Here is a 26,341-nt window from a genome sequence, read left to right on the forward strand (position 1 = left end):
AAAATCATGCTGTTAACAAATTAAAGATTAGCTTGTAAAAACACTAGAGAAAAAGTTTTGTTCATCTTCCTTTTCTGATCTTCTGTTTTGTTTGTTTTTAAGAGAATGAAGTATTTATGGAAACAGCTACCCACCCAAAGAGCTACTAAAAACAACAACAAAACTGCAATCTGCTTACCTTATCCTGGCTATGTGTTGTTGCACAGGCTGATGCTGAAAATGGTCAGGCCACTGATGGTGAAGGCAGAAGGATGGGGAGGGCTGAAGACAGCAGGCAGGTTGATATATGGGTGGGTGTTTTTGGCAAATAGATGCTGAGTACTCAGTATGTGGCTGCATGCAGCACGAAGTCATAGGAGATGATGCTGAGCTGCCAACCACCGAATGACATTCTTGCTTGTTATTATGGCTACTTAAAGAGTGATGGTATGGGCAGGGGTGGCAGCATTGCGACAACATCTGCTGAGTTCTTTGGTTGTCTAAAGGCAGAAAGGATGGTTTGATTGTACCGTTGAGTTGCAGGCAGCCGTTTGGACTTGCTTTTGTTCTTGGTGTTTCCTTGGAAGAGAGCTGTTGGACAGCAACGTCTCCATCATTAGCTGCAATGATGCCTGGGCCAGAAGCGTTTGACAAGATGCTGCCATTGCTCAGAATCACAGACTCACTGACATCACTCATTGCCATGCTCCAAGTTCCTGATGGACAGGAGATGTTCCTGAAGAAACAAAAATAAAGAAAAGTTTACAGAGCTGCAGTGTTTTCAGTCACTCAGAAATAACTTTAGATTTAAATCAGTAACGCTCTTCTCATCTCTCATAACACAGGGCAATGGTCACATATTGCCAGGAAGGTTTTGAAGGACATTCTTGTTCAACAAAAAGTTACATTAAGTAATTAAAGCAAAACGCAAGTCAAATGACAGTCTCTGGGTCATAGCCAACAAGTAATGGCTGAGAAGCAGGGGAACAAGATCATTTTGTGTAAGACTAAGTAATGGCCACTATTTATGAAAGCAGACTTCCGTATGAACTGCCTAACGATCCACAACTTTGCACGGCAGTTTTGCCTGTGTGCTTTGAAAGCCAGCAGGAGAGAGGACCACACAGTATAAACTGTTTAATCACCACTAATGTGTGGCTTTGGTAGCTTTCCTTCTTATCCTCCCTTTTCTACTGAAAACTGGGCGCATTCATGTCTTTGAAGATGTTCTTTGAAAAATCCTTATTTAAATAAATCAAACGTCTGTCAAAATTGCTGGGTGGTAGACTAGGTCTTTAGCAAAAGTTCAAAATGAACTGTTATGAATAATAAAAAATATATAATACGACAACATGTTTTTCCTAAGCTTAAAAAATAAAAATCCTAGCATTTAGTTATGGCAGATTGAGAAGCTGATCCTTACAAGTGACATATTCTATAAGCAATTAAGAAATGCACTGTGCTGAAAATAAAGGATATTAAAAATTTTGTTCTAAAGTTTTTTTGTTTGTTTTTGAGGAAAACATAAGTAAGTGAAAACTATTAATTTTGGAGATGTAGGCGAGGAGCTTGTCTCAAACTCAAAACTTACAACAGATAATTTCCCCATGCCAACTCTAGTTGTATTTTAATAAGATTTGGAAATAAGCTAGAGATGATTTTGATAAATAACATGAAAGGTCAAACATCACACTTATCTAGGGTAAGAATTTGTTTCCCAAGTTACATGGCTTTTTTGGAGGGGGAGGAAGGAGGAGTAAGGAGAAAGAAGAATGAAGGACAAACTAATTATACGCTATTTACACTAACAACCCAACATTTGCTTAAAAATTAGAATCAGTCCATTATAACTGCTTTGGCTAGTCACATTAACTTTCTAGCACTGAATTCAAACAACAACAACATTCCAAGTTGAAATTGCAACGCTTGCATTACGGCCACTGAACTTTGCGGAAAGACACGACACAAAGGTTAAGACAGATAAGCGAGAAAGTTTCTAACTCATTTTCTTCTCTGTTACCTTTGCCGAGTGCTCAGAGCTAAGCCTTCCCAGCCAGCTGAGCTATTTAATTGCCTGAATGCTAATTCTGAGCAGAAAGCGCTTTGCACAGAGGAATGCTGCCCCCAGCAGCCCCCCTGCGCAGGATCTCCCCGAGACATAACTAAATCCTTCACTTCTGAAACAAAAAATAATCCTGCGCTATTTGTTCTAGATCATGTGCGGAGTCAGATTCCCTGGGAAGCCACTTTCATTTAGATAAGCAGTCAGAGCAGGAGAATATGCTGCTAAACAAGGTGATTTTTCCAGAGTCCAATTCCACACATTCCTGCCCAATACCCCCTCCCGGGGCCACGCAAGTCAAGCCCATTGAAGACTTTTCACAGAGCACAGAGAGTAAATTCAAGGGGTTGGCTAAAGTTTGGTTCAGCCTGAAGAGATGCATTAGTCATGTGAAATGTTGCTGTGTTTGAATAGTCAAGTTTTGTCGCAAACTGTAGGCAGCTTCAAAGGCTGCTGGAGTGGACGAGAGCAAGACAGAGGGACAGCGAGGCAGAGAAAGCTCCCATTGAGTCAGCTGGCAGCATTTTAGGAATTTCTGCCTGATTGTTTTCATTCGCTCATGTAACAGATTCAATGCATGGCGGTGTTGTCGCATTTCTTTTTCTACGTTAGTTGGACTAAATATCATTGCTTGAGACTGCTGTAATCTGATGAAAGTTACAGCTCTGCAGACTATTATTGTAATTGAAAATCAGGTATGGAGATCCTGCAGATACCGAGTCCTTCGAGATGAAAGACCGCATCCTTTTTGCTTTAAACCCAGGACATCTGTGCACGCAGCAATTGAGATAACACTGCATAATTTTTAGTGGCTGTTTCGAATTGCTTTATGAAGAAAAACAGGCATTTATGCACGAGGCGTGCCTGCAGCACAGAAATGCAAGCGTTACAACTCACACCCTTGGGAGCTGGTGCTCTCAGTGCAGAGACATTCGCAGTGTCTGTGCTGAACACCAACACAGGGATTATGACTTTTGTTTCAGACAGCACCACAGCCTGGATTTAACATGATGAAAGATAAAATGCCGTATTTTCAGTGGATGTAATATCTACCTGCATGCTTTTCAGTTTAAACTCAATTTTCAGAAAATAGAACTACAGAAACTAGTAAATTCCAAGAAACACCAGAGATCACCATCAGCAGTACAACAACACGAGCAACGTAATTCTGCCTTTGTTCCCCTGGTGAACAGATCATCCGTGAACTATTTCAAGCTATGAAAAACAAAATTAACAGGTTAAGCTGATTCTTCCTTCATAAGCATTGAGAAACACTTGAGCTCTACCCATTTTCATCGAGTCTGATCAAGACGTGGAAGTTATCTGCTCACCCTGAATCTCTTTCCATGCTCTATTAAAGCCACCAAAACTACTTTGCACGCTTAAGGCAGCCACGTGATTAGGTGTTTTATTCCAACAGAGCTTAGAAGAATTGTTGCTCAAACTAATTCTCAAAAATTGGTTGAACTGCTTGTTTTCATTTTCTTTGGTAACTTTGTGTGCTTTGTGTTTTTTAACGAAATGTAAGATGGTTGATGTCACTTGACAAGCCCAGTGTTATCTCAATTCATCTTGCCCATTTAACTGTATGAAGTTCAACAAGGCCAAGTGCCGGGTCCTGCACCTGGGGCACAACAACCCCAAGCAGTGCTACAGGCTGGGAGATGAGTGGTTGGAAAGCTGCCTGGCCGAGAAGGACCTGGGAGTACTGGTTGATAGTCGGCTGAATATGAGCCAGCAGTGTGCTCAGGTGGCCAAGAAGGCCAACAGCATCCTGGCCTGTATAAGAAGCAGCGTGGCCAGCAGGTCTAGGGAGGTGATTGTCCCCCTGTACTCGGCTCTGGTGAGGCCGCACCTCGAGTACTGTGTTCAGTTTTGGGCCCCTCGCTACAGGAAGGACATGGAGGTGCTCGAGAGAGTCCAGAGAAGGGCGATGAGGCTGGTGAGGGGTCTGGAGAACAAGTCTTACGAGGAGCGGCTGAGGGAGCTGGGGTTGTTTAGCCTGGAAGAGAGGAGGCTCAGGGGAGACCTCATCACTGTCTACAGGTACCTTAAAGGAGGCTGTAGCGAGGTGGGGGTTGGTCTATTCTCCCACGTGCCTGGTGACAGGACGAGGGGGAATGGGCTAAAGTTGCGCCAGGGGAGGTTTAGGTTGGATATTAGGAAGAACTTCTTTACCGAAAGGGTTGTTAGGCATTGGAATGGGCTGCCCAGGGAAGTGGTTGAGTCGCCATCCCTGGAGGTCTTTAAAAGATGTTTAGATGTAGTCCTTAGTGATATGGTTTAGTGGAGGTCTTGTTAGTGTTAGGACAGAGGTTGGACTAGATGATCTTGGAGGTCTCTTCCAACCTAGATGATTCTGTGATTTGAAGGTACTATAAATTATGTCCTGTGATATTCCCTGTGTCATGCTTTATACAAGTCTGCAGCTCCACTGGCACCAAAATTCCACCAGCGGTTGTCATCTCTCTGCTGTGTTTTGTCTCAGCTACCACAACTGCAATGACTGGGAACTTGCTGTGAAACGTAATGGCCCAAGGTTAACTCAGAATGTCTCCTTCAGAGGATGCACAAACAGGGAAGTTAAATGCACCAAGTAAAAGCATAATAAGATTTTATTAACATGTAGACTTGGGAAAACAAATAACCTCTGCCTCAAGGAAGGAAAAAAAACAGAGTAAGAGTATTTTAAAACAGTCTCTGAGAATGAGGGTTGTGGATATATTGTGGATATAACACCGGTTTTAATATACACAGCCCTACTTATCAGAAGAATACATTCAATTAGAAAAAAATGTTAACCGTGCTGTTTAATGTACTATACTTGGTTATCCACCCTTCTCTTCACCTCTCCAGCTGGACACATGTTATTTTAAACACAAACGTGTATTTAGAAATTATACCAGCTGGACTGCTAGGGAAAGAAAAGCAGAATTACCCACTATTACTGGATGCTTGATAACAGTAACTGCTAAGAAAGCACTTCAGCCATAAGTTTGGAAGAGTGTCATATCTGGAAAGTACCACAGTCTGCAGAGGCAATGTTACGCAGTGACAGTTTTATGGAGTAATCCCTCTATTATTTGTAGAGCTAACAACAAACACAGCTTACCCAGCAGACATCTGCCATCTGCATTGCAAGCCCTTCAGGAAATAAAGTAATGCTGTACCACACTGAAACTATGTAGGATTTGGTGTTCCCTAACTAGCGTGTTCATTTGAGACTTGGATTAAGTTCACCTGTTCCTTTGGCTTCAACTGAAAGATTTTTCTTCACTTTAAAGCTTTTTTTTTTTTTTAAACACTTAAAAAAAAACATTGGTTCAACAAATCCCATCTGGACTCATAACGCCTGCAATTGAGAATGACAGAAGTGCAAGTTCAAGAGGGAATGATGTAGTGGAAATTTAGTATAGCCTAGCATATTAGTATAGATAATTTATAGATTGTTAGAAGAAGATGAAAAAAGTTCACTGTTGTATTCTTGGTATTTTTAACCACTTAAGATACATACCCTAAAACTCCGCATCTTGCACCAAAATAAAACCAAAGTGCTTTATAAGACTATTTTCTTTTCATTTAAGGTAAGACACAACAGAAATCTCTTTTTAAACTTATCAAAAGCCTTGCAGCTCTAACCAGCAGCATGCCACCCAGCCCACTGAACTGGTCCAGGTTTTCCGGCCCTTCCAGACCCGTCAGCTACAAAGCACAACAGTTCTGATGTGAGCTTATGTCTGAAGGGAAGCCTGGGGGGCAGGAGTCTTCTCATGCCAAAAGTTCATCTGAAGCAATTTAACTCCAAAAGTAGTGCGTTCTCAAAATAAGCAACGTTTAACAATCCCATTGCTACCTATTAAGTCTCCTTCCAGATGAAATATTATAACGGGCTTACAGTCTCTTAAGCGGCTACATGTTTTTTCATGTGGCAAATGGGTTGTGCAGTCTCAGTGTAAACTCTCTCCAGACTCGGTTGCTGTGCCAGTCAGTGCACAGCCCCTCTAAGGAGGGTTTTCTCCTCCTTCACATCACCAGAATTCCTTGCAGCTTTGCTTTTTCTCAACGTTCCCAGAAGTAACAGGTGGTGCCTGGTGTTTGATATTGGTTTTTATGGGAGACGTCTAGTTATCTATCACTGCAGTGTTCTTTAGCAAGACAAACAGCTTTTTAATGTTTTATGGTTGTTGATCTCCAGTTTGGCTCTCAGCTAGACATTTTTCAAATTCTCTAGCTCTTACTCCTATGCATTCATATGTGGTGCTTGGTTTCTCTCAATACCCTGCCTCTTGCTTTTCTATTTCAGCTGTTAACCACTGTGTCTTCCTGAAAAGCTGTCGCTACACAAAACACAGACGCTTACTAGAACATATGCACTCTGTCCTTTCCACTTCGTTCTCAGGAATTTAAAGTATATTTTATATATACACACATATGTAAGTATTTTTATCTTCTGGAACAATCTCTAAACCTCATCACGCAGGTTTACGCGATATACTTACTAACAAAACTACTTCACTCTGAGGATCGATACAATGCACTTCCTATTTTTGAGAAATGCAACTACGGTCAGTTTATTTGCTGAGCAGTCTATAAATATAGATTTTCTCAATGTCTCCCTGTTAAGCAGATTTTCGGCCACCTAGGCATTTTTGCCATGCAGTAGTAGTTAGAATACAGTTATGAAGCAGAAGAGATTTGCAGAATGGAAATTTCTCCTCCATTTTCATTTTGACTAGGTTTTGAAACCCACTGATTCAAAAAAAAGTTAATTCTTCCATTCCTCCCAACAGCTTGACCTGCTAAGAAGCCGTCCTGTCTCGAACCTGAGACACCAAGATTTCATTTCCTGCATCGCAGGCTGGTTCAGGAATTGCAATTCCCGTGACAGGGAGTTTCCAGATGTCCCCATGCCAGCACCACAGCTCATGCTACAGATGGGCACTGGTGAATCAGTGTTGCCGCGCTGGCACACAGAATGACCCCCCCACACCAGCTGTGGGGGAGGGAGCTGGAAAAGACTGCCAAGGGTGGGAAAGATTTTGCAAGAACTTCAGAAATACACTTTGCTTATAAGCTGAAGTTACTTTTCCCGGCACAAACAGTAAAACAATATTTACAGAAATCATTTGCCAACCTTTGTGTAAAAAAAATAAAAATCAATTGCAGTGCTTTAACTACAAAGTCGTTCTAAAGTCAGAGTTCATCATGAAGATAATTCAGCCGTCAGTAGAAGTAACAACAAGAAGCCCTGAAAATTCTCCTCCACAAGTTTTGTACAACCTCTAAGTTTCATTTAAAAATTCTTAAACATATATGCATAGGGAAAATGAAAAAAATGTATTAAGAAAATGAAAAAGAGAAAGCTCCACATACATAATCAGAGTTTTGGAAAGGGAAAGAGATACAGCTACAGACAGAAATGCTTGGAACAAAACGCATTACTTAAGAAAAGAGCGCACAGCTCTGGAAAGCAGGTATACCTCAGCACAGTTTAAGAGCATGGAAACGTGTTAAAAAACCCAAACATTGGTTACAACTGGTAGGCTCTCATCACACTAAATCTTATTTACTCAATTTACTGACTTGCCGTTACCATGTGAAAGATACTTAAGTTTTTGTAGCTGCAAATATTCTGAACCAAAACAGCTCTAATCCAGTTTACACAGAGAGGGGAGAAATGCGTGTCTTTCTGTATGTAAAAGGTATTAGTTGTATTGAAAACCTTTATTTTTAGTTCATCTTGCTATGGGATTACCACTTAGAATACTATAGCTGTAAGCGGAGACAGAAAGAAATGCTCTTCAGGCATAGCTGGAGCTGTATTCTGTCATCATCCTGACCGCACTATGACGTTACGTAATAGGTTAAGAAAACTCCTGACTATCTATTTAGAAACAGGTCTTTTGTTCTCCTATTTGAAAGCTATGCTGGAAAATCTGTTAGGACTCTGTTGCTAATAACAGTACTTCCCCTCACCTTCTGACGGAAGCACCAAGGAGCTCACAACCGCCGCGTATTAAACCAGCCGAGGTTTTGAGAGAGCCAAAGAGAGCCGAGGCCCACCAAGTAGGTACGCGGGCCGGCGGCACACCTGGCTGATAAACGCAGGGCCACAGAAAACACAGCTAGGCAGCCTTACACACCCAGCCCAGCAGCGGTTTTCTTCGAAAGCTACGCGTGCTAGCACGGTTCTTCGCCGCTCCCTTTCCACGCGTGCCTTCGTTTTACTTCAGCGCCCGTTCGCCGAGCTGCACTGAGGGCACCGCGGGGCCAACAGCGTGTGCTCCGACAGCGCCTGGCACGGGAGGGCTGTTTCCATCCCAAGGCGCTCCTGCTCGGCTGCAGCCTTCCACGAGCAAAGGGGGCTACTCGCACGAGAAAGCGGCGCCTGGGCGCGCACAATGGTTAGCTCGACCCGCGCCCTCACGCTTTCCCCCAGAGCGAGCTCCTCCGCCCGCAGCCCGAGACGCGGCGCGGCCGAGCCCGCCCGCCCCCCCCCCCACGCCCACGCTTACCGCAGGGGAGGCTGAGGCGGCCGAGCGGCGAGCGGAGCGCGGCCCGGGGCGGGCAGCGAGCTGCCGGCGGCCGCCGCGGCGCTGGGGGGCCGGGCCGGGGCCGGGGCGGAGCCGAAGCCGGGGCCGGGCCGGGCCCCCCGCGGGGCAAGGCCTCCCCTTCTCCGCCAGGCCGAGGCGGGAGCCGCCGGCGCCCCCCTGCCCGCCCCGTGAGGCGGCGTTGGGCCCGGCCGGCCCTGCCGAGAGCCGCGGCCTCCGCGCGTCCGCCCTTCCCGGCCGTGTCCGGAGCCGCGCCCCGAGCAGGCAGGAGGGAGCCGAGGGAAGCGGGACGCCGAGTTGCGCCCGCTGTAACTTAATTAAAGCGCTTTCTGAGCTTACCTCGGCCCTTCACCTCCTCCTCAGATACGGTTTTTGATGACTTCATAAATAAAAACTGCAGAATTATTACAGATGCGAAAGGGCGAAGTGTTCACGAGCAGAGGATGCAGCCTGTTGGCTTGCAGATCACAATGTAAACACCACCACAACTAACCAGAGGTCACCAAGCCTGGGGAGCTCCAACCCCCCAGTTCCAGGCCCACAAGTACAAAGCAGCATGGGGCATTTGGAAAGAGCTCAGTGGGTGTTACGGCGGGGAATACAGTGCTCATTGAATGCACAGAGCTGTATTACCAAGAGCTTTTAAAAACAGTACTACGGGAAATGCCAGGGGCAGGTTTGAACCTGCTCTACCAGGGTATGTTCCTATTAGCTACAAAACCTCACAAGCCTCAGATTTTGCCAGGCAACTCCCATTTTTTCCTCAGCTCTGAGTATCTCTGAAGCAAACCTTAAAACTGGCATCCTCCTGATACAAATCTTATAATCCAGTCCCCCACCCCTCTAAAGCAGGTCCCAATCCACTCAAGGCTGGCTTTGTTGAAGCGCCCTCTTTTCCCTCCACTTAAACATAGAAGCCCTGATTTCAGGGTCAGGTTGAGCTGGTAGAGCAAAGAATACAGTTGTAGTAAAAGCAATTTCACATTCACAAGCATCTTTAACCTTTGTAAAGCATGCAAACTCTAAAGCAAAAAAAAAAATCTTACTGGAAGAAACACTGGGGCTCAGTTTCCCTCACAGTGACCTCGGAGCTCCGGTCCAATTCTGACACAAGACGGGTCCCTCCTACTCATTGGATCCAGTCTTAAACAGGTGGTGAAAGACTGCTCTGCTTCCCCACTGTTTTTTTTTTCCCCTTAAAAAATTTGCCTTCAGTGTTGCTTGCCTTTCTCACCTTCAAAAATAATTTTACTGGCATCAGCTGACCTTTCTCCACCCCCCCACACCCCATCGGGATTGTATACAGAACATTTTTTCTGACATTAACGGATTCTCCAATAGAAAACTTACTTTCCACCAATGTAGAGCCACTCAATGCTAACGATCCAGGACTGTTTGTACAAGGAATTCATATTTATTGAACAAAATACCAATACTGAAAGACACATAGCTTTAAATCAGAGAACAAACTGGAAGTAGGACTGCAGTACGGTATTTACTTTCTGAATATCTGAAATACATAATAAATGCTTAGAAGTATCACACGAATAATCTACTGGACAAAGCTACTCATCCAAAGTCATAAACTTCTACAGTTTTTTCAAATCTATATTAAGTCCTTAATTATGCAAATATTGCTGTATCAGTTCACTGCTGATATTGTATCATGCATAATTGCTAACTACCTTTAAGAAGTTACAAAAGGCTCATTAACATTTTCTCACTGCTTCAATATCTGGGAGGAAGAGTACTACAAAAATCCAAAGGATCACGATCTATTAAAGTTCTAAATATTTTATGTACTACACAAAATAGCATTAGTATATCTTGGCTCATCAGCTTACTGCAAGCACTTTGTTCCCCGGGATGACAGTAAAGTGAAAATATAATGTATGTTCATAGGTTACGCTTAATAAAATGTTTCCTGTACAAATTGGATTTTAATACTTTATCATATATATTTGAGTTACAGACCTAGTCAATTATTGGCTTTACAGCATCTGAAAGGCAAACTCAACACTGTGAGTGGTTACAAGAAGAAATCTTTTCCCCATATACTACACTGTGCCCCCAGAACCTTGTTTAACGCCCACTGGCACACTCCCAATTTTTGGCATCATCATACACCCTTCATCATCCACTTCTGTGCTACATCCAGCTTTAATATTACTGCATATCCCTCTGCATCTCCAGAAGCATCAAGTGCTTACTTCACCATTTGCCAATGAATGATCAGGAAATAAAACCAAGCTCTGCACCATGTGGAACACAGGCAGAGGAAAAAAACAGGGGAGGTGGAAAGGATGGAAGAACTTAGAATGATTAAAGACAGATCAGGGATGTCAGATTTGATCTGCGGAGGCCTAGAGAAGATAAATGAGTAACACTATGCCATTCACCATCTGGAAATGCATAGATGCATAGAATCTACAGAATGTCTGCAATACTAATTCGGTCTTGCTTTAAGTCAACATAATGCTCCTCAACCCACCAGGAAGTTCTTACCTATCTAGGTATCTGTCAAGACATTTTACAAGCAACAACTATCAAATACAATGAATTCTCAATTCCTTATCACGCACAAGTAAGGAAATGAACAAAATAAAGTTTGACTGAATTAATCTTCAAGATGGTATGTCTTATAATTATATAATCTTATAACCTTAGATTGATAAGAGATTGGAATGATAATCATCTCTTATAATTTGCCATAAGGATCAGTTTAAAAAAAATATGATTTTAAAGTAACATTTTTCATTGTATGCTTAACTTCAGTATAAAATCAAATACTAGTGAAAATAGTAATATAGATCCCAGAATTCTATGTACATCCTTCAAAAATTAAAATACTGTTATGAGGATAACCATATTAGTTTCAACTGAATTATAGTTTGCATAATATATGAAAAGATAAGCCTAAAGTGAATTCTACCTTAGATTTGTATTTACAAAGCACGGCTGAGACTGTGTTGCAGGGTATGAAGTCTGATCACTCTTCTATTCAAACAAGCTACAAAGAGCTGGCAGTCTTGATCACAATTCTTTCCTGAAGACATCAGGCAAGGCCAACAGCCACCATCCCCTTCTGCTGGCTTGGGCTGCCCACAAGCAAGAGCTGCTACTGAGCTACCACTTTTCCAACACTGAAGCCTCAGCTACTCTCTGCACCTTCTCTTGGCAGGATACCTTCACATGCCTCTGAGCTTAACGTGACATTAATCACAGATGCGTATTGTCACAGCACTCTCTTTTGGAGAGAGATTCAGAAAAGGCTGAAGGACTTTGACAATATTAAACTTTAACAGGAGAGCCGGTGGCTTTTTCTGGGTGCTCTGGGGACAAATTGATGCTGGATTATACAAGTGCTCAGGGAAAAATCTCAGAGGCTTTTGAAATCCTTGAAGGCCAGACGGGGCACCACAGGTGCTGCAGAAATTCTGCTGAATTGCTAATAAATTGGAGAGAATAATGGAATAGAAGAGCTAATTAGAGGTTAAAATGACAGCACTAGTTCTGTATGTGGCACATGTACTCCACAAGCATTTTATTACAGCTACAATGATTTTTTATTACAATTCTTATCCATTTACAGAATTTCCTGACTAGTGATTTTTCTTGGGCAAAGTATTCGCTATTGCACCTCAGCTGCTACAGTCTGACACTGCAGTCAGCAGTTTACCAAACAGCATTTAAAATAATCAACACCATCGGGAAATACATTATGGAACCAACCCTATACTTTTCATAGCAAAACCCTATTCTTTTCATAGGAAGGTCTATTTTTGTACAACATTTGAGTTAATACTGAAATGGCAGCAGCTACTTTAATTATTCGGAGGCACATACTGGGACTTCCAGATTACAGGACTACATGGAGGACATGCCAAGGAGCACAGTACTGAGAAAGTTAATCAGACTGAGCCAGCTTGACCCGTCAGAAATTAATAGATCAGCTCTGGCCCTGTCATACCATACAATTTTGCAGAGAGATCCGAGTGCCTACACAGTGCTCCCAAATGCTCTTAAGTCAAGCAATGTGGCAAAGAAACTGACATGTAGGCTTGCAGTCTCAGACAAGTGTGATTGCTTCTAGACCTAAACTGAGCCTAAAAACGAAATAGCTGTGTTCAGACAGTATCCCTGTGATGGAAACTCAAAACCGGCATTGTGAACAGACAGTGCAGCTAACTCACAATCTGTGCTACCCATCCAATATTTTAAATAGAAAAAGCAGACAAGTGAAAAAAAAGTACTTAAATCTGTGAGTTTTTCTTTGAGATACAGGATGAAGAATAGAAGGGGATGCAATTCAAAGTACTAAATATAGGAGCTCACTTCCTCTTACACTGGCATCGTTCTATACATTTTATTTTTCCTCAGGGGGTAGAGGAGATAAGCTTTGATATAAATATAGGTTGCAATATAAGCAAAGTGGATTCAGTATCATCATATCCCTATAGCTGAAGCTTTAAGTACTGAGCCTTCCTTTCTGACTGGTAATTCCACAAAGATGAAATACTGTCTGATCAATGGATGACATGAAGTAAATTGTCTGTCCTTCTCCAGTTTCCACTCATCCTGAGTTTATCACACTCTTTCATAATTGATATGCTTAAGAAAGGCTGAGGAGGAAGCAAGTGTAGACAGTGAAAAGCTTTAAAGCCAAAGGGGACAAGGGGAGATGTCAGACGCTATTGCTGGGGTGGGGGGAGTGGTTCTTGAGTGTTTTTAAGCTTTCAAGATAAACAAAACTTCTGACTTGTAATTGGGAGATTTAAACTCTACAGACTACATCTATGAGAGATACCAACACATTCTTTCAATATTCTGGAAACTGGATGCTTCAGGTCACATCATCTCAAATAACACAAAGTCAAAGGACAGAAGTAAATTTCTGGGGACAAAGAGTGACTTCCGTTGTCCATAAAGTGCCTAGGACAATATCATCTCAGTCCCTTGTGTAATTAAAAAGTCGGTCCAATATGATATTGTAAACAAAGTGGGATTCTAAACTATTTTTATTGATTTTTTAAAATGCTCTTAAAGTAGAACGGTGACATTTTCCAGGCTTCCCCCCCACTAAAAAATGACTCACTAGCAGTATTTCAATAAAAAAAAGTTATTCATGTCATGTTACAGTTGAATTTTGAGATGTAAAACTGTCTAGTTCCATCTACTTACATACTAGAAATACTAACATGAATTAAATGATTTTTCAGTGAAGATCTAGTAGAGGTAAGTTTTACTTTGCATGTTTCCAAATCACAACACTTGCTCTGAATTGAAATATATATCTGAGTCTCCAAAATAACTGAAGTCCCATATCACACAAAATCTTGAAAAGCCAGTAAGTTTGTAAGTCCCTACATTGAACGTTAAGCAATTTATTTACACCACTAAAATAAGAGTTGTGTATTAATTATGAAAAACAGATTTAATACTCTGCAAAATGCTTTAATGTGGAAAGTTCATAAGATAATTGTACTAGCATCTGAAAGTTTCCAGATACTAATATGAAGATATCTTGTTCAAGAAGTACAACCACATCTGGAAGCAGAATTGAAGAGGCATATTTTCAGATTTATCTAAAACTTACACTGTTTCCGAGAAATTTTTAATAGGTTGTCTTCAGTTGTACAGTTTTATCCCATAAAGAGAGCTCTAATAAGTTACACTAAAATGCAGCTGCATAAACATGTTTACAGTTACATTTTCTCATTCACATTCCTTTCTCACAGGTGTACCTTTTCCACTACGAACTGCACTGAAGTGTACCTTACGTAAGCACACACATGCAGAATGTCACTTGTAAAATAGGCCAGACTGACCATGGAGGGAAAAACTAACAGAATACTTTATCTGAACATAAAATATACACACGACATAAAAAGTAGTACTAATTCTATCACTCTTACAACACCAGTATTTAAATTACAAGCACCATCCTGGCATTACAGTGAAAGTCACTATTGCAATATAAATTTTCCCAAGTGACAGGAGAAATGCACTTTGGCAATGTTGTTACAGTAATTACTACATTAACTTGTCTATAATCAAACAAATAACGAAGCACTGCATTTTTCCTGTCATTTGAAAGAATCCATACAGCTGTAGGCCATAAAATGTTTCTCCAGTTAAAATAGAAACAGCAGTAGTTACAACAGAAAGGTTGCTTTTTCAGATTTTTTTCAGATTTATGTTCTTAGTTCAGGGAACAGCAAGGTATTGAAAATAAAAGGATTTTTTTTTTAAGAAAGGTATCAATTGCTTTTAACATAGGGACCATAGTTTTGCACTTGTCTCACGGAAACTGAAAGTGTAACATTAGTATTTATTGCAACTGCAAAAGTATTGCTAATTCATAAACACCAAGATATCAGAAAGTTACTCAGCCAATGAAAACAGAAAGGTACTTATTAATTTAAGAGCAAATTCGGTTATTGCAATTCTGAAATATTTCTCCTACCTATTGAAATTTCAACCTAGTATGCTATTCCTTTGCTTAGTAAGAGGAGGGAAACATCTACAAACGTATTTTTTCCAAAGGATTTTCAAAAGAAATTGCCTAAACCTTCAAACAACATAAAAAAGCTCCCTCTCCTTTTGTACACAACCTCTATCACACCTTCACCTTTCCTCATTAGGAAAGTGAAATAAGCACTGAAATTTTTTTCCTTCACAAAAAAAGATCCAAGTGTTTTGAGTAAATGAATATTGCTGGAGCCCATAGAGAAATTTTTATTTGATGTGAGCTTTTCTGACACACTAATGAAGGCCTGACAGACAAGGCAAGAGAAAATGTTATTTGAGCACAAACTCAATGTTTGCTCACTAGACCGCTTGCCTTTCAGAAGGTTACCCAAACACAGCTCATGCAATGTGAAGTCAATCTTTTCTTGCTGTCTTTTGGCAAACAGATGTGAGCCTGGGAATTTCTCATACATTCAGATAAATCGAGAACCAGAACTTTCACAGCATCAGCCTTCATAACTTTAGAAGATGTCAGATTTCTCTGGGACTCTCTAATTTCACACTGTTTAGACTAAACTCCAATTACTGCCTATCGTACACAAGTCACATCAGTTCCAAAGCTGCTCACTAAAGTTTGAGACATTTCTAATCTGCTTTTCTAAGTTGGAAACCTTGAGACAAGTCTAAACTATGAAACATCCATGTAACTTTTTTCTACGTGCTTTTTCTAATGCTATCTATTCCTCTTAATATTACAACGAAGAATGTTGGAATGTGTCTTAAAAACCTGATTTGGTGTTTTCTGTAGCATACACAGATTCCCTGGAGCGACACAGTCCTGAGCTACATTCTTGTCAGTACAGAACTGCAATTGTACACCCTCCAGATCAACTCTCTACTCAAAAAACACACTTTGGAAAAGCACAAGGTGTACAAAAATTGCATTCCAATTGTATTACAAACCAAGAAATCTTATTTCTCCATATGATGCCATTTGACAAACTCCATTTTTATATTGAAGATGTCCGGTTTTGACCAGGTATCTACGATGATGTGCTTGTAGACTTTTCAAACCCAATGATACCTCTTGAGATTTACATTCAAGTGAGTATGGTTAGATAGCTATTTAGAGATTGAATTCAAGATCAGGCTTCAATTTGATTGCTTCTACTACAGCATCTATGATGTATGTCACCAATTCAGTTACAATATATTGCTTTTTCCTGTTACTACAGACTACCAATTTAAAATGCATTATACATGCTCTGTTTCTAGGAGATCTGTCAAAACAGTATTTGGCTCTACTGCTTAGACAAAGTTGTCGTATCAGATTAACTCTCTTCACATAAAAATTAAGGAATCAGAAGAGGATTAGTTGCTGAAATGTATTTACGAATATTGTTTCTTTCCATAGCTAGGGTTTGAGGAACATGAAATACTCCAGGACTCTGAAGCAATAGGGCTGAGCCTGGTCTTCTGCACAGGAAACGGGGGGTATGGGAACTAAGAGACGACTAATAACTTTTGGTCATTACAGAGTAAAACTGTGGACAGCTTTTTATACTCTGGCAAGCCAGAATGGCTGGGTATATGCCAGCTGGGTATACGCCACAGCTGTACAAAGTCACCACCAATAACCCACCTCCAAATCCAGACAGACAGGCATACAGCAGCTGCTGAGGACTGCTGGCAGCCTTGTGGTACAGCAACAGCTGCAAAGCAGTTCAGCAGCTAGGAGAGGTTTGGTCCCTCTGCAACTCTCTCCCTTTCAGCTCGCTTAATTGGACTGCGTACCAGTTCCAGGGCATGGGCACTGCTCATTTTAATAAAGCTAACAAATCTGTTTATTACTCAGCCATTGAACCTACATAGCAGTGTTTAAGTATTAAAACCTGAATAATTTTATTTTATTTTATTTTTTTTTTTACAATTTTAAATCTTATTTAACAGAATAGTCTTGTTTAGTCTACAGTATTTAACAGTCACCAGTCAGATCCTATTTTAATCTGAGCAACGTACACATCAGGTACTCACCTTCCCTGCAAGAATTCAGGGCCCAATCAGGTACTGAAAGCTGACGAGCAGCAAGAGGAAGATCAGCCCCTTTGTCAGAAGATACCATTGCATACTATGCCCTTTCCAAAACAACTTCTGTATAAATCTACCAGGGATTTCTATAAACTGAGAAAAGCGAACCAAAGTTTGGACTAGTTGATCCAAGTGCAGAGTAAATTCTTATTCAAAAAGCAAGAAAATATCTGTCCCAAGGAGTCTGCTTTAGAGACTAAGATAGAAAACAACCTCGAGGAAAGCATCTCAATCACTTTTGGATGATTTGGTCTTCATACTTGTTTCATACATACTTACAGTTTCTTCATACTTGTATGGCGTATCCACTACACTTTTTCACACCATGAATAAAAGGCATCATTTGGATCCTGGTAATAGAAGAGACTGCAATACCCACCTGTGTTCTTCCTAGTTTTCCGATACAGCTGTGATACATAGGGCAGGACCAGCAGTAATACGTATGGGAAGTGGAAACTCCTCAGTTACTAGCATATAAGCAAGGAGCGCGAGCAAACCACGCTTTTCATGGGGGTAGGGAACAGGGAAGGAGGGAGAGAAAGGAACCAGAATGCTCGTGCTAAGTTAGAGAAATTTTAAAGCTAGGAGATAATTTGAAAGGCAAGAGCCTGCATATCATGCTAACATGCTAAGACACTCACCCACCCTTCCCTCCTCACAGATTAGTTTTAATCCCAGTAAGTTTCCCGAATTCAACTCGCCACACACCTGCACAAGCAGGTTTGCTGGTGTAAGATGTTCACTGGTGTAAGGACAGTGACCATAACAGGCAAGAATGAGCAGCAAGAGGGGTTATTTTTTCAGTGGCACCTGCTTCTCTCAGTGGCTTTGATGACTGAGGTCCACTTAGAAGTATATGTGCACACGACGCGTACATTATGCATACAGTAAGAGCAATAGCTTTAGGGTTGATATTTTTCACTTAAACTTTACATGCATTTTTGAGCAAGTTTTTAAGTAAACAACGCAACTATAGTGTGACTGCAAATAGAAAGGATAAGGATAAACATAAGCAGGAATCACAAAATTTTCTATAAAGTTACTGCTGAATTAGCTTTGAATTCTCACAGAGTAACAAACCAAACCCAAAGGGCTGTGTTTCAAATGCTAACAAACTGAAGTTCCAGTCCCCTACGTGCAGGGATTTCTTTCATTAGGACAAGATGGAGAACTAAATTGTTCACAGTCGAAGTCAATACTAAAAATAGTTGGGTACAATTTGTAAGGCCACTGAAAGGATTTCCCACTTTATTGCTTCCTTGTTGAGTGATTGCACTTTCCCTTTCAAAGCTCAACATTGCAACAGCTCAATAACAATTCTCTTACATGCCTTTCTTCACAAGTGTGGCATTACCATCCCCTGGCACAGCTACCACAAACACCAACCAGAAGCATCAGTACGCTTCAGATCACCAGTCAGAGCGTGATTAACATGGTCAGGATTCTTGTTCACAGAACACATCTAAAAGATACCAGCCATGATGAGCCAGTTTGCAAGGCAAACATGAAAACAAATGGTATGGGTAAAAATCACAGCACTACAAGGACCTCCATCTGAAGTCATACAAGAGAAGTGTGCTGTGTATTACTGAATTCTGTACAGTACCTAAAAAGCCCCCCACACTTCAAAAATAAAAGAAAAGCTACATCCTGTTAAAGTTACTATGTTCAACCCCCTTATATTTAAAGATGGAAAGAAATACTCCCCTCAGGGAAAGGGGCCCAGCTCATAATTTCTGGATTAAAGCCATTGCTATTAGCTGCAGGACAAAATTATTAGTGACAGGTTCACTGAATTACCTCTTTACAGAGGTCACTAGAGCTTCCTAGAAACCTAAAACTGCCATTGTAAATTTAGCCAATAACAAATAAGTTTTTTAAACTATCAAAATTAGAAGTAAACATAAAGACCCTGTTTTAACACCTAAATTTAGTCATGCACTGAAGTAAAATACTTGTCATTTCTCTTCACTTCAAAGTTACAAACTGAAAAATACATGAGTGTTGGCATACATCACTAGTAACTTGACATTTTACATCTACAGATGTGGACATAGAATGCATATTCATTTTCAATATGCTCATTTCTCTCAAAACCATAAAACAGATCAAGAATAATTTCTGACAAGAACAGCTGTAGCTTGATCAGTACATTGAGAGTAAGATTAAACAGAAGTTACTTTTTCATAACTAAGAATTTTGCATGACGAAATCAAATATATCAAGAACTTGGAGGGGAAAAAACAGAAACATCTACAACATCTTACTTCCATTCTGCATTTATTAGTGCCTTTCTAAATCTTTGCACAATTATTTACAAAGCACCTTGGACAAATTGTTCAGTCCATCATTTTACAGGCTTTACTTAGTTCTTGGAAGCATAAACAGACTGCTAATAAACTCTGTACTGTTTCATGTAAAATACATACACAGTCCTCAAAGTACAGCCTGTCTTTCCTCCCTCACAGGTAAGTGACCTCATAATTGGATTACAAAGTCCTGTTTCTCTTGCTTGTGCTCTCCCTCACCCTGATCCTATAAATTTTGCACTCCTAATTGTACAAAGGACACCCCTGATCCCAATCCAGTGAACAGCTGAATAGTCAAGTCTCTGCTACTTCATGAGAAACCTGAGCTAGAAGTCCTTCAGATTGAATTAGGCATAAAATCCACATCTTCCTTGTTTTGGAGGTGTCTACAGTTGTTTATAAGGTCATATCAAAGTGTTAAAAAGCATTCAGAGACAGTTCTGTTGCAACAGGACTTGGACACTGGAGCAGTGGTAGGAAAACCACCAAGCACAGCCTCTGCTCTACAACACATCAGGATACCTGGCTGATGATGCTTCAAGGGTATTGAGTCTTATATTTGCTTACCACAAGCTCTCCACTCCTCCCCAAATCCCCCACGTGATGAGCACCTTTGCCCGTTAGCCCTCCTAAATTGTGATGTACCTTGTTGGATGCAACCAAGAATCTTTAGAGATGACGACGTTTTATCCTAGACAAACGCATTTTGGAGTCCCCATTTTTTAAAATAACCACTTAATTCCACTGGTTCATAAGACTGGCTGGTAAAATGGTGTTGTAGCTGAATTACTGGGGAAGAAATGCAATACTCCCAAAATGGTCATGGTAAATCCCACCTTATAATGAATGTCCCCTTTGCTGTCTTGACTGTGCCATGTTCATTACTATTGAACAGGAACCTACTGACGTTCTGATAGTTCCACATGCCTTATGTAAATCTAGTGTGCTCTTATTTATCAGTAAAAAGGTAATGTGCAAAGACATGCAAATCCCACTGACCTTGGTCACAAGATCTCTGGAAGTACGACCAAAATTCAACTGTTGTCACATAGATCCTGTCTGTGAAGTAAACTGCAATCAAGACTGAACTAGCACAGGGTGCAGAACTCGAAGTCTAAATTCAGTTTACAGTCCCTTTTGTAATTTCCCTTCTTCTGCTTAATATTTTAAGGAGTATTGTTTAAACAATTAATACATCTCATGCAATAACTAAAGATACCCAGTAAGAGACGACGACTGGAAAAGTGCTTTATTAATGAACTGCGAGACTCCCATCACCTTTTGTGCATGGCACATTTGTTTCTGAACAAAGCAGGCAAACAACCTCTTCTCTGCTGTGCCAGTTTCCATATTGCTGTAGCAAAGAAAACCACATTGTTAGTTTACCTCCTAGCACCACGTTTAACTCTTCAGATCTCTAGGTTGAGCAAACGACCTTACTGAAATAAGAATGAGTTGTTCCACTATGAAGAATTTAGAGTAAATTCAGTAATATTCGGACAAAATGGGACAGGCACTTAAATACCAAAGTGTGTTACTCCCACAAAAAAAAACAAACTTACAGATAAAAAATAATCATGTAAGTGGGTACCTGAAATACTGAGAAACTCATAAGAAAGCTCAGGCATTTAAGTCCTTGAGGTGGTCTAAATTACTCTGTTACAAACATTTCACTATAGTTGCATTCTGTGGGTCTAGCTTCCCTTGCAGCAACTGTCACTTAAATCTCTGCTAGCCTTCAAGACATTAGGTGATCTGAAATTCAACAAACTCTGTCAGGGGCTGCATTGAATTACCTACCATCTGGAAACTGTAAAAATCAAAATTATATTAAGGGTAATGAAAAAATATTAGAGCACAATGGTAAAGTTTGACAGCCTTCCAACAGAATTAACTAGAAACCTACCTACCTCTTCTGATGCCCCACACTGCTCACAGTGATATGAGAGAGAGAGCTATGAGCCCTGAGGCATCAGAAGGCTAACTGAGTAGGGTCTCCTACATGCAGACAGTTGTCAATCAAGAACCTTGAAGATGAACTATTCTTTTCTATAAAGAAACCCAGCATTTTTTTCATTTTAACTTCTAAATCAGAACACCTTAAAAAATGAAGTTTCAAAACATTTAAATTCTTTGCAAAAGCAGTTACCTTTCTTCAGCCAACTCTATGGTCTTTTTCTGAAAAGAAAAAAAAAAGGAGCGTAGTTCAAAATGAAGTTAAAGGATTATTTGGAGTTGTCTTGCATAAACACAAGCCAAATATCAACTTAAGTTACTATAATGGTCTTTATACAGGCTCATAAGTCACACAGCAAATTTTGGCAGAAACAGAGTTCAGACTTTACAACATGCATGTTCAGTTATTTGAACACAGTGCCAGAAGTTTCCCAAAGATAAGTTAAATATACCAGGAAAAATGTTTTTAATATCTGAAGAGTTACTCAACCTGAACTGAATGCATCAAGATAAAGAAAACATTTTTCTCTATATTCTGAGGACAGATGAATCTTTCTGCTCAATATCTAACAGCTGCTGCAAACAACAGATGCTGGAAGTTCTCTAGGACTCGGAAATCTTTTAGAGTATAAAAGACTTCGCAACCTTAAAAAAAAAGTTTCTGTAACAAACTCTTACAATTTCTATGCCATAGTTTTGATTTCACTCTGCTTCATTTATTCATTCATACTACAGCCTCTAAGCCTGATGCCCAAGAAGTTCTCATACCAACAATAGCTGTCCATAACACTTGTTCACTTCACAGTACTGGCCTTAACTCCATGAAATATCAGCTCCTGTGGCTTGTCATAGAGTAACTGAACAACAACATGCTCCACACTGACAGAATCAAAAGGAAAAAAAAAAAAGATGAACTAAAAATGCTTCCCTTTCAAAACATACTTCTTGCCTGGGAAACTGCACTTTATTCTACACAGAACAGTTCTGCTTATTCCTTAATCCAAAAATGAAAATCATAACCTTTAACCAATTTACCGAAAAGCTTTTTTTTCCCCACCCACAATTTAAGCCAAATGCGTCTCAGCACTGGATCCCAAACTTTAATTTCCTTCTACTTCTGCTATTGTTATGCCAGCACTTTAAATATTTACCCTTCCCAGATTCCTAAAATGGAAGGAGACATGGCCCTTTTGTAGTGCAGATGATTTGCACAGACCACAAGTAGTGGAGAAATTCTCACGCTTTTGTGGGAGGGAACTGGATTTAGAGGACACTTTGTTCATGACAGGGTAAACTAATCTTTAATAAATTTCAATTGAAGGCTCTTTCTAACACAGAGGGATTATGTATACCTTCCTTCCTCACATACAATGACAAACATTGAAGGTATTAATAAACATTCCTTAGAGAACTGAAGAGTCACATTTTTCATAAAGTGTAGATGCGAGTCAATTGCATTCGTATGTGGAAACACTTAGCATGAAGCTGGTGAAAAGTTATTTCACCATATATGCCATTTCAGTTTATCTTCAAAAACTTTAAACTTACTATAAATAAGGATTCAGTAGAAGTAAAAGCTGTACAAAAATAAGAAACAAAATGCAAGCATTAAACAACAAGAAAGAGGAAAAAAGTTCCCGTTTCATGGCTAATGAATGTTTTGGAATCTGCAGAGGCAGCTTAGCTACTGCTACCAAGGTGGAAAAACGGCTAGGTCTCTGCTGACACCGCAAGCATTCAAAGCTATCTACAGAAGAAATGCTCCATATCCAATTTATTAAATCAAATCTAGCACCTAACAACAGTAAAGCTACAGTAAAATCTAAAGGAGATGTAAACAAACAAAGGATGCTGTGGAGCAGTACAAGACAAAAACAAAGTCAGTCTTCCTTTTCTTCTTTTGTAAGCACTGAATTACCTTCTACTTCACAGAAGTCTGTTGCTAAGGCATTTATTCCCCCTGCTGCAATGTAACAGAACATACAGAAGACTAATTAAAGCCTGCTAAAGCCATTGCTCATGACATCTTAACTGAAATTGACTACAATTTTAAAATAAAGAATGCTGTAAAATATTGGTAATTGTCAAATTGTGCTTTAACTGAAAAGAAATTCTTCCAGAAAAGTCTTTGATCGCTGAGCCTCTTCATTATCCAATGAAACATTTCTTTGCATCTCTATTCCACAGAATAAAGTTGGATTTTTCTTCCCTCCTTTAAGGTTGCAGAAAACTAGGGGGATAAGAAAATCAATGAGGTCATGACCATAGATCCCAGAATTCCTTAAGGACCTGTACAAATGGAAGCAGTAATTGACAGGGGGATATAATAAAATGGACAGAAGTTTTCTGCAGAGTGGGGACGTACCATTCCTTACTACCCAACTCTAAGCATTACTGGTGTCTGAGTGCTCTGCACTGGAAGGAGTCTGCATGGCCAATTCAGAAAAGAGAAAAGAGAAAAGAAAGCAGAGACTGTCAAAACCTGCTTTTCAGTTTAATGGAGCCAAATAACTATGGAAAAAGTTAGTTTCTGTAAAAACAGCGACAAAATTCAGAAAGATGGTTGCCGCCACCAAGCCTATTTCACACAGCTCTGCCAGCCTGCAAGTCTCTCTCCTTACTCTCCAGGTAGGGCACCATTTCTTTCATTTATACATTCCTTTGTTTTTTCTGAACTCCACATGCCATTTTTGTGTTTAAGCCTTTTGTAATTAGGAAAAATAAGGAACAAAGTCTTCAACTTGGCAGTACCAGAAACTCAGATTAACTTCTAAGCAGCAGACTTTAGATAAGGAAGGAGAAGTCTCTGCATCTGTCCTGGAGGCAGTCTTACTCTGCACAAACGCCGCCTGTCATTGCAAGAAGTTTAGATGTGCAGGACAGTTTAAACCTGTAACCAAGAACATCCTGCGTGCACCCAGGTCCTATGGATTCCAGTGACCAGTCTCACCCTCTAATCATCGCAGTGAACTGCACTGCATTTGCACCTTCCACAACAACGAAACGTCAGGCACCATAAAGCTCACTTATGAGGCATGTCTTGAGTTTGCCAATTTAGGTTAAAGCTATTTCCAAACTATATATCCTCCTAAGTGAAACAACTCGGAGATGAAATCAAATTTTGTTAGTGAGATTAGGGAGAAACTAACATTCTAAGCAGTCATTAAATCTCCCATCCTTCCCCCCAACTGACTTCACCATAAAAATATTCCAGAAAACTGTTTCCAAATTATTCTTATTCAATCGGTTACAATACAATTACACTTCACCAACTTCAGATCAGAACAGTCAACTACTTTAAACTATCAAAAGACCACTGCGATTCATCACTGAAGCCCCTATCTTTTTGAAAGAAAACAGGGAAAACCAGTGCTAGAGCTTTAAGCCCGTGAAAAAAGAACTTAAAAATAGCAGTGAATACTGTGAAATTGTAGGTAGAATTCTTTCTCAAATCTTTTTTATATACTTAAATCTGTGTTGGAAGGTGAATAAAAAAAAGAGAGGAACAATTCTCTCTGCTGTTTAAAACAGAGCTTGACAGTTTAGAGTCCTGTACTTTAAGCTTAATGAGGGGGTAAAGGCCTAATTACCCAACCCATCTGTGATAGGATTTATGGCCAACTGTGAGTACCGGAATTCAAACTGTCTGATAATCATGAAAGATTTCATATTTTGCATTTCTTTGAATTATCTCAACCCTGCAGCCATCACAAATCTGGTTCACAACACACCGTGGTTCACAGAGTCGCAGAATGGCTAAGGTTGAGAGACCTTAGAAGATCATCTGGTCCAACACCCCCCTGCCAAGCAGGGTCACCTAGAGCACACTGCTCAGGATGGCATCCAGGCGGGTTTTGAATATCTCGAGAGAAGGAGACTCCACAACCTCTCTGGCCAACTTGTGCCGGTGCTCTGTCACCCTCACAGCAAGAAGTGCCCTCTCATATTCAGCCAGAACCTCCTTGGCTTCAGTTTGTGCCCGGTGCCTCTTGCCCTATTGCTGGGCACCACTGAAAAGAGCCTGGCCCCATCCTCTTGACACACTCCCCATAGATATTCAGACAAATGTATAAGATCCCCTCTCAGTCTTCTCTCCAAGCTAAACAGGCCCTCTCAGCCTCTCCTGGTATGACAGATGCCCTGGTCTCCTACTCAGCTTAGGCAATGCCGTTAACTGTACAATTTGGAAATAACTCTCACGTGCATTAACATGTTTCACAATAGTATTTAAGAAATCTTTTTTAAACGAGGCTGACCTTGTATTCTTTTTAACTTGAAGAGGTCAGAAGCAGAAAGGAGAACAAGCTTAAACGTTGTCAACAGCCATCCTCTAAGCAACAACAAAAAGTTTTGTTTACTATAGCTTGGTCCTAGGATGTAAACATAAAACACTGGTCAACTCCTATTTGCCTTTGTTTGAAACCAGAAATAAAGAAATCACTTGTCTTTCAGTCTCTGAAAGACCATGAGGGACAAACGAAGGGAAGCTATTAGAAAAATCAAATATCCCCTCTCCATTTATCTCAATTCATGCACAAGCTAAAGAAGGCAGGCTTTCTTATCTCAACTATCTAGAGGAAAAAAAATCACGCTTCTTAATAGCATTAATGATTGTGATTTTTCTAAGCAATCACTAAGATGGAAACAGTAGTTACCAAAGGTTATACAGAACAAATTTTTAAAACATTTGTTGTAATAAATGATGTGCTTTCCCATTTACTTGGTGCAAAGGGGTATACTTCAACCATGTCTGACTTAAATGCAGACAGAGATTAAGGCAGCTAGCAATACTGGAAAACTGTAATAGCATCAGTTATGTGGATATGTGACAAAGAAATATGCTTCTAATACTGAACGGCAAGCTAAACAAATATGCCTTGTCTAAACTGAAAAGCAGTTTTCAAGAGCAGCACAGAAGAGCCAAG

At 40.3% G+C, this 26,341-nt stretch overlaps 1 protein-coding gene and 1 long non-coding RNA gene across 3 annotated transcripts in view; both read right to left on the reverse strand.

Annotated features, from left to right (window-relative positions):
• DISP1 (dispatched RND transporter family member 1) overlaps positions 1-8,655 on the reverse strand; it is a 42,497-nt gene extending 33,842 nt beyond the window's left edge. Inside the window, 2 exon segments of the mRNA XM_035561272.2 lie at positions 179-715; positions 8,557-8,655. Coding sequence (XP_035417165.1) covers positions 179-684 — 506 coding nt within the window. The 5' untranslated portion in view covers positions 685-715; positions 8,557-8,655.
• Positions 8,656-19,508: 10,853 nt separating this feature from the next.
• LOC118255229 (uncharacterized) overlaps positions 19,509-26,341 on the reverse strand; it is a 35,378-nt gene continuing 28,545 nt past the window's right edge. For both annotated transcript variants that reach the window (XR_004780911.2, XR_004780915.2), the window contains exons 3-4: positions 21,610-21,638; positions 19,509-20,814 (exon numbers count right to left, since the gene is read on the reverse strand). This is a non-coding gene — a long non-coding RNA (uncharacterized LOC118255229). The remainder of the gene's footprint in view (positions 20,815-21,609; positions 21,639-26,341) is intronic.

Source organism: Cygnus atratus, chromosome 3 (assembly GCF_013377495.2).
Source record: "Cygnus atratus isolate AKBS03 ecotype Queensland, Australia chromosome 3, CAtr_DNAZoo_HiC_assembly, whole genome shotgun sequence".
Taxonomy (NCBI): Eukaryota; Metazoa; Chordata; class Aves; order Anseriformes; family Anatidae; genus Cygnus; species Cygnus atratus.